This window comes from Ixodes scapularis, unplaced genomic scaffold, assembly GCF_016920785.2.
Source record: "Ixodes scapularis isolate PalLabHiFi unplaced genomic scaffold, ASM1692078v2 PGA_scaffold2__306_contigs__length_199485367, whole genome shotgun sequence".
NCBI lineage: Eukaryota > Metazoa > Arthropoda > Arachnida > Ixodida > Ixodidae > Ixodes > Ixodes scapularis.
Genome location: NW_024609857.1, coordinates 127949053 through 127967388, shown reverse-complemented (window position 1 = coordinate 127967388; position 18336 = coordinate 127949053). Strand labels below are relative to the sequence as shown.

Sequence of the window (18336 nt, the reverse complement as noted above, 5' to 3'; positions counted from 1 at the left end):
TTAAAGACACGTTGTATTTGGTTGCAACGTATTGGATTGAACAGCATCAGTAGGTAATTTGTATTATATTTTTAGCCATAAAGTATAGTTTGTTCATGCACTTCTAAATCGGTGAAAAAACATTAATTTTCCTTCGGACATGTCACATCTGCATTTTTTTTTCAGTTGTGATCATTGTTTATTTTACATTCTACAATTACAAGGCAAAACATGAGTTTCTTTATGGTTAAAGGATACATCTAAAATGTCATTCGACAGTGTCTCGTTACCTAAAATCACGTGACCGTCGCAGGCCCAAAATCAGTGGTGGGGTGGTGCCGCCGAGATAGGTCACGCGCACGTCATTGTACCGTGTGCCGACGGTACTTCAATAAAGCGAAAAGGGGTCATTTTTCGTATCGCCCGTTATTTTCCATAAGCGGCCGAACTAAGCAGTTTCTTATATAATAAAAGGTAAGCGTAGACACAGCGCTTAAATAGTATAGAAAATATTACTGCACATTATAGAAATGTTTCGTAGAAGTGATATAAGAATGAAACCTTCACTGCTGTAATTAAACAGCATAAAATTTACAACTATGTTGTCTAATTTGCCCTTAATATACGTAATCATTCGCAGTGGCATTGTGGTGTTCTTTATTATTATATTCCTTAAAGAAAGGTGATAACATTTACGTGACAGAACCTCTGAGTGACAGAGAGGAAGTGAACAAAATGTAAGGGCGCAAACGAGCTGGTGTACATTGCACATGGCTGAAAAAAACCCGAGACTGCGGGTAAACGACACAACATTAAAAAGTCCCCAAGAAACTTTTTAGTGTTGCGTCGTTTACGTGCAGTCTCGGGGTTTTCTCAACCAAGAGAGGAAGTTAGCTATTTGTACGTGTCCAGAGAATTCAATATTTCTGATATTACAGTGCCAAATTGCTTGATTTGCTCTTAGTGTCTGGGTAACCACGAGTTTGACGACGGTCCTGAAGGCCTCGCTCCTTTCCTGTTAAGAATGATGGCAGCTAATGTGACCGTTTTGGGCACCAACTTGGACACGACAAAGGAAGATATATTCATACAGAAAAACATCACTGTATTGAAGCACAAAATATATGAATTCAATGGCGTGAAGATGGCCGTCATGGGAGTTGTTACTAAGGAAACACTAACGATTGCTAGACCAGGTTTGTATTTTTCTTTTTGTCTATTGTAACGCTCTCTCCGTAAAACGGCGCTAACGTCGGTTTACGCATTTATACTAAGGCCTTTCTCTTGTTACATGAAACTAGGGTCATAACTTCATGCGCTTACTTTTTGTTTAAAACTTAATTTTACGACACCCTGTAACGTAAAGGCGTTTACAATTATATCACTATGCTCATTTCACAATTTAGATGAGACTAGAAGCTCCATCTTCAGCGCAAGCTTTCTGCCCTTGATAACACAGGTGTGAAGGCGCAGGCACGCAACCGAAGCCACCGAACTCACGCCGAAGGCGGAGCTTTTATACTTGGTTTCAGCTTACGTCCGAGCGTGGCCGTTCTTATGAGCCAAAGGTCCAATCGCAGAGCGTAAAAAGCGCAACGTCGTGGTGTTCTCCGCTCTTGATAGGACAAGCTGGCGGAGGAGCATGCACTGAAAGACGGCGAACACCCTTCTGGTCCTATCGACTGCGGAGAGCACGCCATGACAGTGCGCCTTTTCCCCCTTTATATTGGCCCTTCGGCTCATAACATCGGTCACGCTCAGTCCTAAGGTGAAACAAAGTATGGTCGCAGTTTAAAGGTGAACAGAGTATATTGTATATTCGGTATAAAAAGGTCGTGCTGAATTTTTTTGTTGCTGTGTTTAATCGTATAGCATTCTTTATCTACTCCTACCCGGGATTTCTGGACTTTGTCTACTTTTGGACTTTCTGGCCTCCTCGTATTCAAACACTCTCACATTTGCAACACCATCCAAGGACTTCACGACCTTGACGTCGTCCTAAAGGTCGCCCTAAAGGGCTGTTTATACTCCAACGTCGACGAACGCAACGCACGCCTGCGCAGATCGACGTTCGTCGGCCACTACGTCGCGTTGAGAAGCGCCCGAACAAGGGTGTTTACAGTCCAGCGTAGACCAACGCTGGTCCAGCAAGGGGTCCAGCGCGCCCCGACGAACTGCCCCGCTTTGCGCATGCGCGTCTCCGTGGCAACCGCATCGTCTGTACGGGTTATCTATGAGCGGTAACTTCCGCTACCTAGCCTACATGCAATCGGTCACTGTGGTTCGTCCTTGTGTTGTCATGTCACGCTACAAAACAACCATTCAAGGTAGCGGTTAGCAGTTAAAAACAAGCAAATGATCGTGATAACGAGTACAAACCAGCATTTATTTTCTGATAATTGTCACACAAGTGTCAATAAAAAACAAAAACGAAAAAAAAAAAAAGCCTGATATCGCGTTTGTCGAACCTAGCTGTTTCGCATGTTCGCCGGAATCGTGCCAAGCGACTCCGGCGATTCCGCCGGAATGCTTCGATAAAATCGATGCACTCGATATTCCACAGAGACCTCTTTCTGACATATATTCGGTGTGTTATCATCATTGTAGACTTTCACGCGGACTTAAGAAAGGGACACCGAAGAGAGCGGACGATACCTAAATTACGCAATGTACGCGTTCGAAATTGTGACGCACTTTACAAAGCAATACATGATGCAGTCCAATTGTCATAGCGTACCGCTACTATCGTTTACAAGCTGAGACCGTTTACCCAAGCTGAGACAGCCCAACTGAAAATTTCTGGCCGGCTAAATAGTTCAGAGGTTTCACTCCGCCGTTCCCGTACATTCGACGACGCTTATTCGATCGGGAACCACCGCCGGTGAGTGCGACTAGCACATGATTATAAATAGCAGACACATTAGGTTATCCTTAATTCTAATTAACCCCACCTTGGGCGCGTCATCGAGCTTCCAGCTATTGCCGGCACCCCAACAACACGGCCCACCACCACCTGCTCGTTAGCTCGATAGGCCTATCGAGAATCGAGGGTAGCGCATCCTGGGAGCAGTCCACGTCCACGCACACACTCGTCCAGTCAAGCGCATGAACGTTAAATACGCACACCAACACGGGAACACGACAACAGTACGCGACACACAGCAAGAATGACAAGTTCAGATCCCAGAAATGAGCCTCTCGCACACTGCGACTGGCCCCGACAACCGGATTCCCGAATGAGCTAGGCACTAGCGGGAGGGACGTCCAACGTTGAACTTAGTGCATGTCCAAGTCCGTCGCAAACTGCGCTGGCACGCGTCCAGCTGCTCAGCGAGGCGCCGCGTTGAACTTGACGTTGGAGTATAGAGAACCCGTTCGCAGACAGCTTCAGCGAGCGTGAACGAGCGCGTGCGCTCGTTGACGTCACGACGGAATATAAATAGCCCTTAAAGATTGTCCTTCAGATCGGCCTAGAGATCGTTCTAGACGTCGTCGTTGACATCATCCTTTAGGACGTCGTCCTTAAAGGGACACTGACAGGGTATTTATGCTCGCCAAGGTTTTTATTTGTACGTTACATATGAGAGCCCAACTACCCAGGAAAAAATTTCTGGCTCAAAATTCGTTTTCATTTTGACCGAAATCAGCCGATCGAGAACTGCCGGTTTCAGTCGCACTCACTCTCCTCCCCGTGGCCACTTGCTGTTTTTTAGGGTTTAGGTACAACCAACAAATATAATCAAAGTCGTAGGTCATTGAAGGCACGCACACAATATTAAAAATGGAAAAGAAATATGATACCCATTTTTGTGGCTTCTAAAAATCTTCAAATGCGTTGTTTGGGGGGAAAGTATCACGGACACGTGACCTCCGCCACCTCTCTCCTCCTCTATATTTCTTCTTCCTCCCGAGTCCAGTTTCGGTTTCGGTTTCGAGCAGTTGCGTTTTTTTTTTTTTTTTTACTTTATTAAAAATATACGTGACGCTGTAGCAAACTACTGACTGGGTAGTCCTTGGACACCATAATAAACCACCTAACTAAAGACAAAAAAAAAAAAAAAGAAAGCCGTTTACAACTAACACCAAATTGGAGCGCAACTCTTGAGGAGGGGGAGGGAAGGATACTGAGGGGAGGGTATACAACTCCTCCCTCCACCTCCCTCGTGATCCTGCCTGCTACTTCTCCCCTCTTCCTCCTCCTCCACCTCGGGGGGGGGGGGGGGGTCACGTGACCCCTCCCCAAGGTCACATGGGGGTCACGTGACCCCCAGAGAAATTTTTCCTCTAGATTTAGCGAGAAAATTTTTTCGCTAGATTTAGCGGGGAAATTTTTCCGCTAAAGTTAGCGGGAAATTTACCCGTAATGCACCGCGCGGTTACGCCGACGCCGACGCAGCTCAAGCCGGAAATGGGCGCCTAAGAGCTGCGCTCTAAAATTGGGGGTGTCAGTGTTCCTTTAAGGTCGTACTAGAAATCGTCCTAGACGCCGTCTTTAATGTCGTCCTCTAGGACTTCATGCTCGACGTCATCGTGGATGTCGTCCTTGGGTTGTCCTAGACCAGAGGTCTTCAAACTTGCCAAGGGGCCGGATTGGAGACCCGTCGCAGTCTCGAGGGCCGGGAAACAAATAAATATTATAAATCAGTAAAAACTATATTAATAAGCCCAGATGAGCTTTTAAATAGAGGAGCTCAAGTTAGAATAAAAGCGAGAGGTAATCAAAGGTGGATTAATATATATACAGGGTGTCACAAAAGAAAATTTACACGGTCTTTTTTACCGCAAAAATAAACTAGGCATCGCCGAACGCTCATTCTCCGCCCAAAGGTAGCGCTAGAGGTCACAACCAGATGCCAAAGTTTCAGCCCGACCCGATAACTTGATCAAAAGTTATAAGTGATTTTTTGAAAATTTCAATGGGAAAATGGCGGCCGACGGAGTTTTCAAACACATGCGGCTCTATGGCACCAGAAACCGAAAACAGACTAAAATGGGCTCGATTTTCCCATTGTAATTTTCAGAAAATCACTAATAACTTTTGATTAAGTTATCTGATCGAGCTGAAACTTTGGCATCTGGTTGTGACCTCTAGCTCTACCTTTGGGGGAGAATGAGCGTTCGGCGATGCCTAGTTTATTTTTGCAGTAAAAAAGACCGTGTAAATTTTCTTTTGTGACACCCTGTACTTTATTTCGAAATTCAGCATATAGGTAATTATGACATGCGATAAGTGTGACCCAGAAAACTCACCAGGCATAAATCAAAGCGCATAGGAACTCTGGAATATTCGCACAGATAAAAAAAAAATATTGAGAACGGTAAAACTGTTATGACAATATGCAATAGTTATCACACATGACTCATATTGCCGCGCGCAGGGCTGAGAAAGCAACGCTCGGTCACGGACCTCTAGAAAGTTCTCGTTTATTCTTGTTCCAGACGTAACTTCTATCATTTATTCCTGCTTTTGTTTTCTAGAAACTGCCTGTTCATTCTCGCCTGGAGCGCGCGACGCTCGAGCCGCTTTCGCGGAATCTTCGGGATAGTGACGCACTCTATAGATAAGAGGCCGCCCGCGACGTTGTCGAGTCAGTTTCGCCTCAGCGTTCGGTCTTGCTGCTTCGCCGCCTTCGACGCCCGCGACGCTCTGTTGTTATATTTCTTTTTTCCTTTTATTTTCGGGCACAAGTTCACCCCATTAAACGTTCAGTTTATTCAGTCATTCGTCGCCTCATCACTTGTCATTCGGGACAATATTGTCACGGGTGGTGACAAAAAAAACAATAAATAAACAGAAAGAAATAAACTTTTAATGTGGCGAACTTGTGCCAAAAATAAAAGGGTACAAAAGAAAACAGCACAGCGTCGCGGGCGTCGATGTCGGCGAAAACGCAGGATCGAGCGCAGGGGCGAGACTGACTCGACAAGGTCGCGAGCGGCGTCTTATCTAGAGTGAGTCACTATCTCGAAGATTCGGCGGAGAAGGTTCGAGCGTAGCGCGCTCGGGGCGAGAATGAACACGCACTTTCTAGAACAACATAAGCAGGGATAAACAATAGGAGTTATGTCCTGAGCAAGAATAAACGAGAAAGTTCTAGAAGTCCGTGACCCTGCGCGCGGCAATATCACAATATACACGAGAACGCAAAGGAATTTTTATGTAGTTGCAGATATGAAGCAGGAGAACTAAAAACGGTGAACCTGATGATGACAACATACGACTATATGCCACAAAGCACTAAGCAGTATTTGAGCCGGAATGCATCAGAAGTTTGACACATTTACCCGGACATGAAGTGCAGGACTAATGCGAGCGGTGTAGCTGATTCTTCAACTTTATTATTTCGCTGAAATGCGGCTGCGAGCTTGATGAGCCAATAATAGGAGGGACTTCAAGTGTACATCAGACAAGTTAGCTCTGTATTTGGATTTTACGTACTTCATCCTTGAAAACGTCTGCTCACAAAGGTATGCATACATATCCGCGAGCGAATTGTTTCAGGTTTGGAAATTGCTCAGAGCCCAAGGATTTGTGGAACTGTATCAAATTTTCTTTCTTGTAGTTTTCCTTCAGAATGTCGTTTGACTGTAAGTCAATGACTTCTAATTGAAACTGGCTCTGGAGCGCATCCACATCGCAGTTAAATGGATTCTGGAACATTTGTATTTCCTCAAATTTTCCATCGAGGTCAGAAAACCGTTCGAAAAATTGCTTCTGAAGGTGTCGGAGGATTTCCATTGCGAAGAATGAGGGGAATTCCGCATCAGTCTCTGTACGGAGGTTTGCACAACAGGGGAAGTGCTCCCAGTTCTGGTTTCGCACTTGTCTTTCGAAGAACTGTAATTTCACCCTGAATCCTTTAATATCCATGTATACGTCATGAATAAGACTTGTCTCGCCGTGCAACCTCACATTCAGCTTATTCATGTGCTCCGTCAGGTCTACAGAACGCCAATTTCCAAAGCCACTCACCGTTCGACAGCAGCCGTTCGAGCCGATTCTTGTCTGCGAGAAATTTTCTTATTTCTTCTCTAAGGTTGCAGAAACCCGACAGCACTTTACCTCAACTCAGCCATCGTACTGCTGTGTAATAAATAGGTAACGTCTACAAACTCCGATTCGCCATCTTTTAGGAATTCACGAAACTGGCGATGATTAAGCCCATGCGACCTGATGTAATTCACGGTGAAACCACAGGTTTAAAAACACACGACATGTCCACATATTTCCCACAGAGTGCCTTCTGATGAATGATACAGTGCATAAACATTGGCTTTGTCAATCCACCAACCTCAGCGGCTTTTGTGGTTTGTCCAACCAGACCCTTCCTTACCCCAGACATATTCTTTCCTCCATCAATTGCCACCGATTTTAATTTGCCCCACTCCAGGTTGTATACCGATACAGTCGTTTCTAATTCTCTGAAGATGTCCTCTCCTGTTACGGTCCCATGCATGCTACGTACTAACGCTAGTCCTTCCGTAACGTTGAACTGACTGTCCACACCGCGAATGAACACTAGAAGCTGTGACGTGTCACAAACATCTGTGGATTCATCTAATGCCAGAGAGTATTGCGTGAACTGCTTCGCTTTCTCGGCAATTTGACACGTGATGTTGGTTCCGATGTCCTCAACTCTGCGTGCTACTGTGTTCGGAGCTAGGCTGACATTCTTGATTATATTAATTTTGTCAGGGAATAACCGCGTAGTCATTCGCAGCGCGCAGTCTTTCACCATTTCACCATCCGTAAATGGCTTTCCTCTTTTGGCCAATTCATGCGCCACGTCATAGATTGCAAATTTTAAGAATTCATTTTTTTTTTGTTTGCTGCGAAAACACCGCTTGTTGTGACTGTAGACCTCGTTCCAGTGACCTATATTTTTCTGCGCGTTCTGCTCCAACAAATTTTGAGTACGGTTTTTCATGCTCGGTCTCGTAGTGGCGACGCAGGTTATATTCACTCACCCTCAAACTCACACCGTTTTTCTGGTGTGAGTATGAGTGTGAGTTTGAGGGTGAGTGAATCTACTTTAGCGCTTCTCCTACAGTATGAATATCCAACTCGCCCAAGCATCCATTCTAAGAGGTTATATTCCTTTCAAACGGCCACGGTTTCGTTACAAACAAGGCATGCTGCTTTCCCCCAAGATTAGATGAACAAGTACTTCACCCCCCCCCCCCCCCCCCCCCCCCCCATTCCTGGTTGAGATTACGGCACTCGGTGTCTACTTTTCTTCCTGTCCATTGCTGCAATCAAAAGTAAATCATCAGTGTCAAAATGGGATTGTAGGTAGGAATGGTATATACAGGTATATACCATTCCTCCTCGTTGCACCACTGAAGCCGCGTTCGAGATTCTTCTATCCACCCCTAAGCTGACAGTGCACTGAAACCTGCGTGCCCGCTGAACCAGTCAACTCCCGGTCTTTTACCACGTGATGACACCCTCCCTGCAGACTCACGCGTGGAGAGCGAGATCTGGCGATAAGAGACATGCGGTTGATTGGTCCGGCGAACACGCAGCTTCCACCGCACTGTCAGCTTCCGGGTGAACCGAGCATGAAAATGCCTTTTTCGCTTCGGCGTCGGGCGAGAAATACGATGCGGTGTTCTCTCTTTCCGGTATGTTCGGTGCTCTTCGCGCCGTCGCTTCTTTACGCGCGCTTCTGCCCGCACTCTTAGCAGCGGACCTGCTGGTAGCGGGCCGCGGGCCGGATCACATCATAAGCACCACGGCCAGCCGCGGGCCGGTCAGAAGGCCTCCGCGGGCCGAATCTGGCCCGCGGGCCGGGGTTTGGAGACCCCTGTCCTAGACGAATGCTATCGCATTTCACAGACAACTATAGCCCTGCGCGGATAACAGATTGTGTATCCGTGTCCGAACCGCATCCGCATACTTTTTACATTATTGTATCCGTATCCGATCCGCATCCGCATGCTTCGTATACGTCTCCGAACCGCATCCGCTAAATGTGGAACCATGTCGATGTTCTTGCTAACCACCAGAGCTCTCGTCCTGTCTGCTTCTCTCCTTGTGTCCTCGTTGTTTTGGCGCCTCACTTCAAGCTTACGATTACATTTAGACTGGCAAAATCAGCGAAAATAACGCCGATCGCGTTCTTCCCCGCCGCACGCAAAATTAGAAACTTTCACCCGAGGCCCCTTAACTCTACCCAGAAGCCCAATTAAACGCCTAAAAGAAAAGCTATAAAAAGAAAGTTCGGAAAGAGAGGAGAAGTAGTGGTATGAAGACAAAATAATTTCTGTGATGTTACCGAGCGTATCCGGCCGCCTCAAGTCTCACGGTGTTTCTGTTTTGTGTCAGCCAGCGGGCAGATGCGCCGCTAAGTCAGAGTCCAAGGCCTGATCGGATCGACTAACGTGTTGTTCGAGAAAGATCGCGGCCTGCAGGCGCCCAAATATATATATTAAAAGTTTTTTTTTTTTTTGCTTGGGGCGGTTACGGTGGTTGCGCGCGGCAGCCGCTGGCATTGCTGGCGCCCTGGCCCCCTGGCGTCGTAACCGGACGAATATGAACTACCAGATTTTCTTAACTAGAACTCTAAGCATACAAAAAAGTAACAGGCAGTTTACGGGCTGCCTATGTGCGTGCGAGGCTGATTCCGAAACTTTGCAAACCATGGCGCCACAGGGTCGCGCTCGCTGTCGACGCACGTCTTTTGTTTTTGGTATCACCGTATCATGACCACACCACTTTTTGCGGAAAGGGGGAGGTTTCTTCTACTTTCTTGTGACTTGTTCGTTTGAGGTTTTCTTTGCCCCAAAAACGTTTTCCGCTCTTTCCCTGCCAAAGAACTAGCTTTCTCGGGACGATTGATGCCATGCATTCTTAACTTTTTCCATAGAAAGCATTTTGGTGAGATTAAATGCACTAACTGAAGCGATCCTCAGTGAGAATCCGATCTTTCTTAGGATCCCTATCGCTTCTTCGAAGCGCGTTTCGTAGAAATACGTTTCGTGGACAAGTTTTCACGGACATACATTTCATTAACACGGTTTATCGACGCTGTGCGTTTTGTGGGCACATGCGCCTGCGACGTTTTGTCGACAACGTCTTTCTTCACTGGGCCGCTAAAAGCTAGCGCGCGATTAACTAACCGTGCTTAACCAAACCATGTCCCCCTCCCCCTTGTAATCCAGGCGAGACGCAAAAAGTTTGTTACGAAAATAGCAGGGTTGCGTGCGACGAAACGTCTCAGGTTTTTCGATGAAACGAACACGGGAAGCTTTTCGATGAAACGTCGCATGCCGACGAAACGATCTGTAGATGAAACGTCACCAGACTCGACGGACTGAATGCCACCGGGCAAAAATTTAGATTAGGATCTGCAGATATCCGCATCCGCAGCCCCTGACATCCGCATCCGATCCGCAATCCGCCAAAATCTGTCTAATTTTTATCCGCATCCGCCCGTTTACTGCGGATATCTGCGGATATCCACGGATAATCCGCGGATATGCAGGGCTCTACAAACAATCAACATCAGTGGTTTCTGCAGCAATTGTTGTACAGCTTCAACCTTGCTGCTTTTTTTGGGTGGACTGCTCATTTACTTGTCCTCCTGTTGCTTTTAGGGCATTAAGTATGTGTGATTTTCCCCATCCTGGCGCGGATTACTATGGTTCGCAGTATAAACGTATTACATAAAATATATTTAACAAAAAAATAGAGGAGGACGCTTAACCATCGCCTTTAAAAATTGGAACGCGATAACTAAATATGTAAACCACCGGTCGCTCCCGATTCGCGGAAGCGAGTCTGCGTGGCCTAGTAATAAAGAAAGAAAAAAAGCCCCTGCGTGGCCTATCAATATCATGTCTGTCTCGCAACTTAATAGTTTTAGGTTCGAATCCCGCCTCCGCCTAAAATTCTTTGAACTTTTAGAGCGCAGCCCTTAGGCGCGCGTTTTCACGTTGAGCGGCGTCGGCGTCGGCGTCACCGTCGGCGTCGGCGCATGGGAATAATGCATCATTTTTATGCATTATTTGCACAATCATTATGCATAATAATTATGCATAATGATTATGACTTTTCTTAATGCAGTTTCGAAACTGCATTATTCCCATAATTATTCCCTTTATTTCCATAATGAATAATGGCATTATTCCCATTATGGGAATAATGCAGCCGGACGTAACCGCGCGTTGCGTTATAGAAATAGTTGCCAGCTAAATTTAGCGGGGAATTTTTCACTACATTTCCGGCTGAATTTAGCGAAAAAATTTTGCGAGAATTTGCGAAAAAAAAAAAAAGAGAACGCACATCACTGAGATACTTTCTTTTTTACACCGGCTTCAGTTTATTCCACATAATGGCAAACCTAATCGCTCTTTTTTCTGATAGCCCGAGAGCCATAGGCAAGCGCTGGTTTCAGTTCCGTCAGGGAAAGAGTGATATAAAAGTTTCCTCCCTTTTCCAACTTCCGATAAAAGGAGCGCCGGGCTGTTGATAGGGCGCGGTATGTGAAGGCGCAGAAAGGGACGAACGGCGCGGTCCAGAGTAAGCAAAAATCAATTTATTTCGCGTGTACCGAACAGAGCAGCAAAAATGTTCTCTAAGACCTTCTATTAGAGGTATCTAAATTGAACGCATCGCTTTAATAACTTCAAATATCTAAAAAGCCACTTTTGTCATTCACCTTAGTTTAGAGCTTCAACTGGGGCAAGAACAGTTTTGTGAACGCTTTGAGAGATGTTTTGCATGGTGCTCAAGCAAGCGTTCATCGATTTCAGAGCAGGCGCTACAAGCGGATAGAATAAGAGAGTGCCCAATTCCCATAAAAAAAAAATACCATTTTTTTTTTTTTTTTTAGTTGCGCTGTTTGGACGGCAGAGACGCTGTCGGGTGAGGCAGGCAACTTGGGCCCGCGGAAATAGGACTTTATCTGGTCGATCTCGTCGCAGCGTGCGCCGCACTTTGTGTTCTAACGCCTATATACAGGTTGTCCCCCCAAAAAAAATTGGGGGGGGGGGGGGGGGGGGGGACAACCAGATAACCAGATGCGAAGGATTCAGAAGTAATCTTTATCTTTAATGAAAGAAATACGCGATATTCTTTAACTTTTTCAATTGGACAATGGCGGCCGGCGGAACTCGTGAATACTTGGAGCTGGATGGCGCCGAAAGCGGGCAAAAGTCCGAAAGCGGGCAAAAAAAAAAAGCTGGCTTGAATTTTTAATTGAAATTTCCTAAAAATCATCTATAGCTTTGAATAAGATAACGCGTAGTTCTTAAACTTTGGTATTTGGTTCGGACCGCTCGCTCTACCTTTTGGGCGGAGAATAAGTGTTCGGAGATGCCTAGTTAAAGGAGCTGTGCAACGATATTCAGTTGGAATGTTTTTCTCTCTACACGAGCTTACTGGCACACCTGGGACTCAAGGATACTCACACGCAACGCCACTGGCCAAGAAACTCCTTTGTTGCGGTGTAATTTCAAGGACAAAAGCGATCATTTTCATTCAATCTCTCCTTTGCAAAATTTGATGACGTAACTCGGGGATCGCAGTACACCCAAGTGACGATATTTGAATGCGGTTCATAGATTGGACCCGAGCATTGCGTGGGCACTCGACTTGGGCTCGTGACAATTGCTAGCTCGAGAAGCATTCGGGTTGTGACCCGTGTCCAATCGCTGCAACGACGACAACAGCCGAGCCATAACAATGTCTGGAACTCAGCGCGTGTCCTCCGCTTTGCCAACCCCAGCGCGTGGCTATGATCAACACTGGCGGCATATAATCGGCTCCAGATCACATGGCCGCTTGTTCTGGCTGCGAGTTGAGGGGGTAAACGCTGCTCGTTTTTCTTTAATTTTTTTCTGGGACTTCTATTGCGTGGGGTGAAAAACGAACGCGTGTTTCATAGGTCATTAACATTAGGGATCCGTTTTAAGCGGTATTTGCGCAAAGTACAAAAATTGTTGCATTGCTCCTTTAATTTTTGCCGTGGAAAAAGCCCTGTAAATTTGTTTTTGATACAAGCGGTACATATTCTGCACCCTGGGTCTCTTTATAGGAAGCGGGCGAGCCAGCTGCGGTCGCGGCGGTCGCTATTATTCCCCGCCTCCTAGCGGTAGCCGGCGCAAAATCATTGGGAAGCAATGGTGACAAACAGCACAGCGGATATCGTCCCCGTCGTTATTACGACGGGGTTTAAGCCGGTTACGAATTCAGAAAGCTTCTTCCGGGATGCCAGTATCACAAAGGAAAAACTCCTTCACGAATCTGGCCACGTGTTCGAGGTGAAGGAAGTCCGCTTCGACGGACAATTGTAAATGCCACGACGCGCTGTATACTCCACAGACGAAATGGAACGCGCCCGCAAAAAACGTCGAGCTTCGCGTAAGTACTGAAGACAGTTTTCTTAGTTGGCGTTCAGCGAACTGAGCTAATGATCCTTAGTATATGGACTATTGTTAGCCGCGCGTGCTAAAAGCGCGAGCTAGTTACTTTGAATGAAGCCTCGGCGGCTGCACGAGCGCTCGTGCAGCGAGTGCTCCAGTCAAGGCAGTCAAGGCTAGCCGTTGGTACAGCATTCGTGGTTAGCCCATGCTAAGGTGAGACGAAGTATATTGCTTTCTGAATCAGCTTGACAACAACTGGGCAATTGTTTTCGCGCCGTTCCGCGATTTCCAGGACTACTCTCTTCCTGTATAGCTGATGGAAACATCCAAGGGTGGGTTGTAGCTTGGGTGAGCGACCTCGTTCCACTTCTCGTTCCCGGTGATGTATTTTCTGCCTATTTTAGAGTTTGCTATAGGTGCCCATGTTGTTCCATCTTCGCTAGAAAAAAGAGTTATGTTTTATTATTCGTCAGCAGTTTAAAGCAAAACGCGCACTACAAAGTGAGAAACGTCAATTACTTGCATCAACACATAAGTCGCACTGGGGGCGCACAGCACTCCGCCTCGTACATTTTCCAAGGGAAGCCGCAAAACTTCGTGCCATGCGCGTTCTTGTACGTAACAGCCGATCACGCAGCAAATGTTGTGGCTTTTTTTTGGTGCGGAGTAGCAATCTCAGAAATTGCAGCGCTAACCCGCTACAATGCACAACCAACGCAGCAACTGGCAGAAGCCTCCCGATGAAACGAACCCGTTTGCCGCTAGGGGTACCCTGCTGGGGGTTCAATTAAGTCCGCCCGCTTCCTACTTGCCCCATTTTTATGTGAAAAGGACCTATCGATCGTTATCGCCGGGCAAAATTCGTTTCGCATGACACAAGCCAACCAGCGTTGGCCGGAAGTTGCCTCATTGAATTGCGCAACGCATTTTTCTTTGTGTTTAGCAAAAGCGTCGCTCACGGCTAGAAATACATTCAACTGCGAACACGAGAAAGCAGGCAGCGTGCACACTCCGTCTTTTCGCCGCGCGGACGAATCACCATCGGCTACGGAACTGCTGCTTCTCGGGTGTGCGCTGCGTAACCCGATATATAGAGATAGGGAGCACGGAATATGAATCGTCGGGATTGTTTTTCGTCAAGATTGAAAACCCTCGTGCGATTTCCCGAGTGGAGACTTTTGTGTCGACTGTTGAGCGCGGTATGTGTGTACCGGTGGATATACCGCGCCTTCTTGTCTCCGACAAGAAACCAGTGAGACTCGACTAACCGAGAGTCACCGAGGTATCCGAAAGAAAAGCGACGGCCGCTGCAATAGTAACAAAAAAATCATCGTGCCCTCTCCTTATTGACGCAACACTGTGCGAGTGACCGATAAAACGACCGCCGGCGGAGGAAATAAATGTAGGCGATCGTCGGCCGCACCTCCGGACTTCCGTGCGGCTGCCTTCACTAGAGCGGCAGCATTGTTGACGGAAGCGTAAACGTGTTATTAAACGGAGACTATACTTGTACCAGAGTTATCATCACTGTTGCACAAGCATGTTATGTTTGTTTCAGACATTCTAAATATTCATAAAATCTGAACTCAAAATTCCCATTTCTCCACCCCTAAGAATGTAAGGTCTGATCAGTAGAAAGTCGGAATATTCTTGGTCTAATATTACTTCTGGTTTTCTTCGTTTACAAGAAATAAAATTATTTTCCAAATTTATGTACTGATGACAGTTAGTATCGCGTTATAAATAGGTATTTCAGAAAAAAATGGAGTTAAATGTATTGGGGTTTAAATCTAGTACGGGCAAAATTGCAGACCATCATTAAAAAAAAACATGCTCAATTGTGCAGTGAATATATCTTACACTGTTAGCAAGTCCCGTGTATTTGGCGAGTATTTGGGGTGAAAAACACGCTATTTACACAAATTACCATAATTTTACACGATCAGTAACGGATAATTCGTTCTCAAATCATGCGAGGTTGTAAAAAACGTGTTTTGGTTCGGTCATACACGCATAATCGTGTAGCCGACCTCGATAACACGCATCGCCCCCGGCAACGACCGCGGCATTGCCGGCTGTCGAAGCACCGGAATGCTTGGGGACACACCTAGAAAGGACCGTCGAGACAAATGCCGCGGAAAGAAACATGTCTCGGAGACAGATATGCGCCAAAAGAAATTGCGCCATGTCGCAGGACGTCGTAACCTGCGCTTACCATGCTCGCCGCCATTTTCTGGTCGATGGCAATGTGGCTTCCCTCATGTCGCCTATGTTTGTATTTAGCTTAGGGGTCTTGGTAATAGTTTTTTACACACCACAAATAAAGTCATGGGTCTAATTATTCGTTCCAAACAGTTAAAATGGATATAAAAAGCGTGTCCTCGATGTGAACACGTGACATTGCAGTTGGTTTCGTTTTTGCTTCAACTGCAAGCGATTTGGCCACGGCGCAAGCGCAACGTCGATGTACGTTGGAAGCAAGAGCCGGTTGGCTTTCGTTGTTTTTGTTAGACCGGAGAAAATCTGGCAAGTATGGCAAGTACGCATGGCGCCGCTATTGTTTTGGTTTGACGGGACGCGAGGAGCTTCGCATAGAGCTTTGCAGTTTGCGAGCACATAGTGAAAACGTGACCGGAAAAGTGCCTCTGTGATGTTCCCGGAAAACGGAAAATACCATTCGTAATCGTCGTGTGTGCTTTGAAAGCAAAGGGAGTCACAGGGTCCACGATTGCGCAACCACAAGCCAAGGTTCACGACAGCGCGGCGTTGACTTCGGCGATCTCGTTCTGGTTTGGTGCAACAGGGTGATGCGAAAAAGAGCTGAAACGTTCGTCGTGTGTGGTGCGGTGTTTTGTATTCCGGGTCTGTTTGAACCGCGCTTTTAACACGGAGCGCAAATTGTTTGTTGCGGGGTGGAGGTTCAACGGGTACAGTCCCGTCGTCGTCAGCTGGTCCGGTCCAGCTGGTCCGAGAGGACGCAGCGAGCGGTTTTAAAAGTAAATCTTCCTTCGTTCCGTTTCAAACTGTGAACATATCCCGACACATACGTGAGTAAAAAGCTGCGGGCGTTTTCAACAAAATTACGTCGTTTTAATTGAATAATGGACTCCGGATTGTTGTCTTAAATCTGCCGTTTTTATGCTTCGTGTTGGACTGCGTTTGCACTGCGACGTACACCGCTCGAGTAGATGATTCGGTCCTGCTACGAGTTTGTTGCGCCAATCATGCGGCGTGAATAAATTAGGGCAAGGTTTCCTACCTGCCCACAGATGCATGTACTGAGACCATTTTTTACGTAGTGAACGTAGTGTTTTTTTTTTATTTTGGGAAGAGGCGTTGGTGCATTTATTATGGTACAATCACTTGAGAGTTGAGAAATTGGAGAGCGAGCAAGCTTTCCCAACTTTGTCTCTTTTTCTCTTTTACTGCCCTGTTTCAGTTTCAGTAGGCATATCTACTAGCAGGTACAAACTGCTCTAAAGCAGTTAAAAAACGGGAAGCTTAGGACGGTGCGGACTCCGTGTTTCGCGCTTTTCCCAAGGTGACGGGGTAAATGCTTTTGTGAGGTATGCCGAATATGCAAGCGATTTTGTTATGCCCGTCGTTTGCGTCTCTCCAGCAAAACGAATAAAAGGATCTACTACAAAGGCACAATCACAAGCCAAGATTTACGATAGCAGTGCGTTTGCTTCGGTGATCCCTGTAGCTGTATTTTATCCTGCTCTCTGCAACACCGTGTCATGACGAAGAGCTGGAACGGTAACGGTTTGTGCTGGCCTCCCGGTTGACAGAAACCCGCGTCGCCCGCATCGGCACCGAGTGCGCTTGGGCTGTTGATGCTCAAGCCTTTCATCCGCGGCTTGTCGCCAGCTTATCCTTCCGCTCAACGGTGAGGAAGGGCGAGAGTAACCTCGAAAGTGAATGTAAATCCTCGTTCATTCAGTTATCCGGTGTCAAAGTGTGGAAGATGTCCAACGTGTACTGAGGGCGGGAACTACGAGCGTTTTGCCTTGCTTTTATAACCGAAACCAGACCAACGAGATAACTGCCTTGCGTACTCTAAAATGACGGAAGCAATAAGTTTCAACAGGTCGAGTACGTCACCGGGGATGTAGGCGAGACGACGCACACTGTTTAAACACTTGCAGTATCCACGAGTGGTACCAGGAAAGCGACGTCAACAGAGAAGGAGCTCGCGATTCAGCATAATGCAGTGCTACGGGCCCGAGTATCTTCAAAGTTCGGGGTGGTGGCAGTATAAAAAAGAAGACGCATCAGCGCCTCACACCAGTGTTTACGAATAACACCGGTCACAAACTCCCGAGCCCCACCGCTCCACTCGACACCGACACGACATACGACAACAAACTGCATCAAAACGTCCCTAAAGTGAAGGCGTCTGCTCCCGTACTGCAACTAGCGGAAGTGAAGTGTTGGGCGGATGTCCTTCACAAAAATATATAAAAAATGCTTTGCGGAAGGATCATTTTCATTTATTATTGTATACGTAATGACAAAATCCCAATAATTTGTTTTCCTATCTGATTCAAGCTAGTCGGAATGCTCATAACACTGGTCAAGCAAGAAAATAACAAAAATTTGAACTTTTTCATTACCGGTTTAAGATTTATTGTTAACGTATCGTTATTTATTGCAACGGACTAACATTATAGATTTTGCCTCCATACTTCTTAAATGCAAACAGTTCTAACACACGGCTGTCCATTGCGCCGTGTTTTGTGTATTCTTCTATAAATCTGTAATGGTCAGCGACCAAAGAGCTCACCCGCACATGTCAAGCTTATATGCGCCGCGGGGAGAAATAGATGTGGAGTAGGAAGTGTCGGGCGTAGTGTCGTTGTTGTGTTTGTGTACATGTTGGTGCTGTGTAGCATGTGGTACTGATTTGCCTGCGTTGTATGTAGGGTTGCTCTCTAGTCGTGGTTGTTCGTACGCAGTGTTAACAGACTCGTCTTTTTTTTATATACA

General features: G+C 46.4%; 1 protein-coding gene across 1 annotated transcript in view; it reads left to right on the top strand.

Moving 5' to 3' along the window:
- The window catches only part of LOC8042861 (protein 5NUC-like), a 97448-nt gene that overhangs the window by 19692 nt on the left and 59420 nt on the right, over window positions 1–18336 (top strand). Inside the window, exon 3 of the mRNA XM_040207091.1 lies at window positions 944–1175. Coding sequence (XP_040063025.1) covers window positions 944–1175 — 232 coding nt within the window. The remainder of the gene's footprint in view (window positions 1–943; window positions 1176–18336) is intronic.